This window comes from Thamnophis sirtalis, unplaced genomic scaffold, assembly GCF_051295495.1.
Source record: "Thamnophis sirtalis isolate CommonGarterSnake01/CBP01778 unplaced genomic scaffold, rThaSir2_p1.2 scaffold_4, whole genome shotgun sequence".
Classification (NCBI taxonomy): domain Eukaryota; kingdom Metazoa; phylum Chordata; class Lepidosauria; order Squamata; family Natricidae; genus Thamnophis; species Thamnophis sirtalis.
This window is the reverse complement of record NW_028261384.1, coordinates 132,300,980-132,304,256: the sequence shown is the minus strand read 5'-3', so window position 1 is coordinate 132,304,256 and position 3,277 is coordinate 132,300,980. Positions and strand designations below refer to the sequence as shown.

The window sequence follows — 3,277 nt, the reverse complement described above, 5'->3', positions numbered from 1 at the left end:
TAAGATATCAATAGTCTCTAAGAAGATGTTCTCTAAGTGTCAAGTTAACCAGTCAGGAAAGAGGAGTAGAATAACTAATTCTGCTTTATTGTAAGACTACATTAGCAAAAGCACTTAGGCTTACAGTATATACTGCTTTACAGCGCTTTACAGCCTTCTCTAAAGCGTTTACAGAGTCAGCATATTGCCTCCAACAATCTGGGTCCTCATTTTACTCAACTTAAGAAGGATGGAAGGTTGAGTCAACCTTGAGCCTGGTGAGAGTTCAACTGCCAAATTGCAGGCAGTCAGCAGAAGTAGCCTGCAGTACTTCCCTCTAACCTGAGGTGGTATTCAGCAGGTTCTGAACAGTTCTGGAGAATTGGAAGCAGAAATTTTGAGTAGTCCAGAGAGCCAGTAAATACCACCTCTGACTGGCCCTGCCCCCATCTATTCTCTGCCTCCCGAGTCCCAACTGATCAGGAGAAAATGGGGCTTTTGCAGTATATCCTTCCCCTGGAGTGTGGAGGGAATGGAGATTTTACAGTATCCTTCCCCTGGAGTGGGGAGGGAATGGGAATTTTACAGTATCCTTCCCCTGGAGTGGGGAGGGAATGGAGATTTTACAGTCTCCTTCTCCTGGAGTGAGGAGGGAATGGAGATTTTACAGTATCCTTCCCCCGGAGTGAGGAGGGAATGGGGATTTTACAGTATCCTTCTCCTGGAATGAGGAGGGAATGGGGATTTTACAGTGTTCTATCCCTGGAGTGGGGAGGGAATGGGGATTTTACAGTATCCTTCCCCTGCCACACCCACCAAGCCATGCCCACCAAGTCATGCCATACCAACCAAGCTGGTGAATCCCACCACTGACTCTAACCACTGCACCACCGCAGATCATTAGTAACACCTTGTAGATTTGAAAGTACAAAATTCCCACCATCATTTTTAAAGACTTGATCCATTAAGAAGGGTCTTTCTTCAGTTTTTTTTTCCTCACTGTTAAGTGACTATGGGCTTCTTCCTCTCTTGTCTGACCACTCCTTAACCATCTCCGAGAAGAAAGAAGTAAAAAAAAAGACAAGATCAAGTTGAGGTGCAGAAACAATATGATGAGATAGCATCTCTCCTTCTCTTCACTGATGGCATAAAACTATTCAACACTCCTGACAAAAAGACCTTGACTAGGTGTCAGAATGGTCAAACAATTGGCAACTCCAAATCTCAATCAATAAATGCTCTGTCTTACACATTGGCAAAAAAAAATCAGAACACCAAATAAAAGCTAGGCAGATTTGACCTTGTAGATGACTTGCCCCCTGTCAAGGACCTTGGCGTACTCATCTCAAATGATCTATATGCCAGAGCTCACTGTAACAGCATTGCCAAAGAGGCATTAAAAGTTGTTAACCTAATCTTGCAAAGCTTCTTCTCCAGTAATATTGTACTGCAAACTAGGCATACAAAACCTTTGCTAGACCAATTCTCGAATACAGCTCATCTGTCTGGAATCCACACTATATATTGGACATTAAAACAGTTGAGCGAGTCCAGAAGTATTTCACGAGAAGAGTCCTCCACTCCTCTGCTCACAATAGAATCTCTTATGCCACCAGGCTTGAAATTTTGGGCTTGGACAACCTAGAATTATGCTTCCTATGGTCTGACCTAAGCGTAGTACACAAAATTATCTGTTACAATGTCCTGTCAATGACTACTTCAGCTTCAACCACAACAATACACAAGCACACAATAGATACAAACTCAAGGTAAACCGCTCCAAACTCGATTGCAGAAAATACAACTTCATCAACAGTGGTCAATGCCTGGAATGCACTACCTGACTCTGTTATTACATCCTCAAACTCCCATAATTATAACCTTAAACTGTCTACTGTTGACCTCACCCTATTCCTAAGAGGTCAGTTGGGGCGTACATAAGTGCACCAGCATGCCTACAGTCCCTGTCCTACTGTCCCTATTTGTACCCATTTCTTGTGTTCTTATTCATGTTTATTCTTATATCTGTTATCTTGTATATGAGTGCCTAACTAACTAACTAAATGAATAAATACCGACTCAGAAAGTTGGCCATTCAGGTTATCCAAGAATTAAGATTTCCTGCCTTTTAATTTCAAGATGGCATTTTTCATCTCCTTGTTTCGGAGCGTATATATGACAGGATTCAGGAAAGGAGTCACCGTGGTATAGAATATAGCAACTGCCCCTCCGAGGTGAACTTCTGCTCCTGGCCTCAGGTAGGTGAAACCGAGAGGTGTATAAAAGGTTATCACCAAGATTACATGAGCAGTGCAGGTGGAGAAGGCATGTCGTTGGCCATCGCTATTGCGAATCCTCAGGATAGCAAAGATGATGTAGACATAGGACACCAGAATAAGTAGAACACAACTCATGGCGACGAGACCAATGTCAATCAAGGTGAACATCTGATTGAAGGAGGTGTCCACACAGGCCAGCTTCAGCATGGCTGGGATGTCACAAAAGATGTAGCTTACCTCATTCCGTGGTCCATAGGGCAAGTGAAAAGTCAGGGTTGTCTCTATGATTGAATGCAAGCACCCACCAAACCAGGTGCCCATACAAAGCCAAAGGCAAATTTTGCGGTTCATGAGGATACCATAGTGAAGCGGCCAGCAGATGGCCAAGAAGCGGTCGTAAGCCATCACGGTGTAAAGGAAGCATTCTGTGCAGCCCACGAAATGGTAGAAGAAGAGCTGAGTTACACAGCCTGCAAATGAGATGCCTTTGTTGCCATCCAGAAAGGAAGCGATCATCTTGGGTACCACAATGGTGGAGGTGGCGATATCCACAATGGCTAAGTGGCAAAGGAGCCAGTACATCGGCTTATGTAGCTGAGGCTCATGGATCGTGGCCAAGAAGACCAGCAAGTTACTAAGAAGAGTCAACAGGTAGATGCACACAAAAAAGAATAACAAAGGGACATGTAATATTGGTGGGTATGGGAATCCCAAGAGGACAAAATGCATCAGGGTTGTTTGGTTTTCGCACACCATTTCAGGCAATGTATGCCACATTTATCTCTGCAATGAACACAATTTTGACCACATTAGCAACTGAGGGGAGGGGTCTTTTGAAGAGCACTAACCTTTCTGTGACTGGTGGGGATGGTGTAAGATGGAGAAATGCCATGATTTCTTAAACTTGGTTCCTCAAAGAAGCAAGCTTCATTAGCAGGTCTGAACAGGTCCACTTCATCTTACATAAAAAGTTCTGGTTTTGTTCCAGAACCTGATCTGGATATCAGGGGAGTCACGTA

At 43.8% G+C, this 3,277-nt stretch overlaps 1 protein-coding gene across 1 annotated transcript; it reads right to left on the bottom strand.

The window, feature by feature from the left end:
- Positions 1–2,090: 2,090 nt before the first annotated feature.
- LOC148046674 (olfactory receptor 10G6-like) lies at positions 2,091–3,014 on the bottom strand. Its single transcript, XM_087714879.1, has one exon. It carries the CDS (start codon positions 3,012–3,014, stop codon positions 2,091–2,093), a length of 924 nt encoding a protein of 307 aa, XP_087571005.1.
- Between the last annotated feature and the right edge of the window lie 263 nt (positions 3,015–3,277).

Excerpts from the sequence above, each read along its gene's own strand:
- LOC148046674 (XM_087714879.1), bottom strand. The coding sequence starts at position 3,014 with ATGGTGTGCGAAAACCAAACAACCCTGATGCATTTTGTCCTCTTGGGA.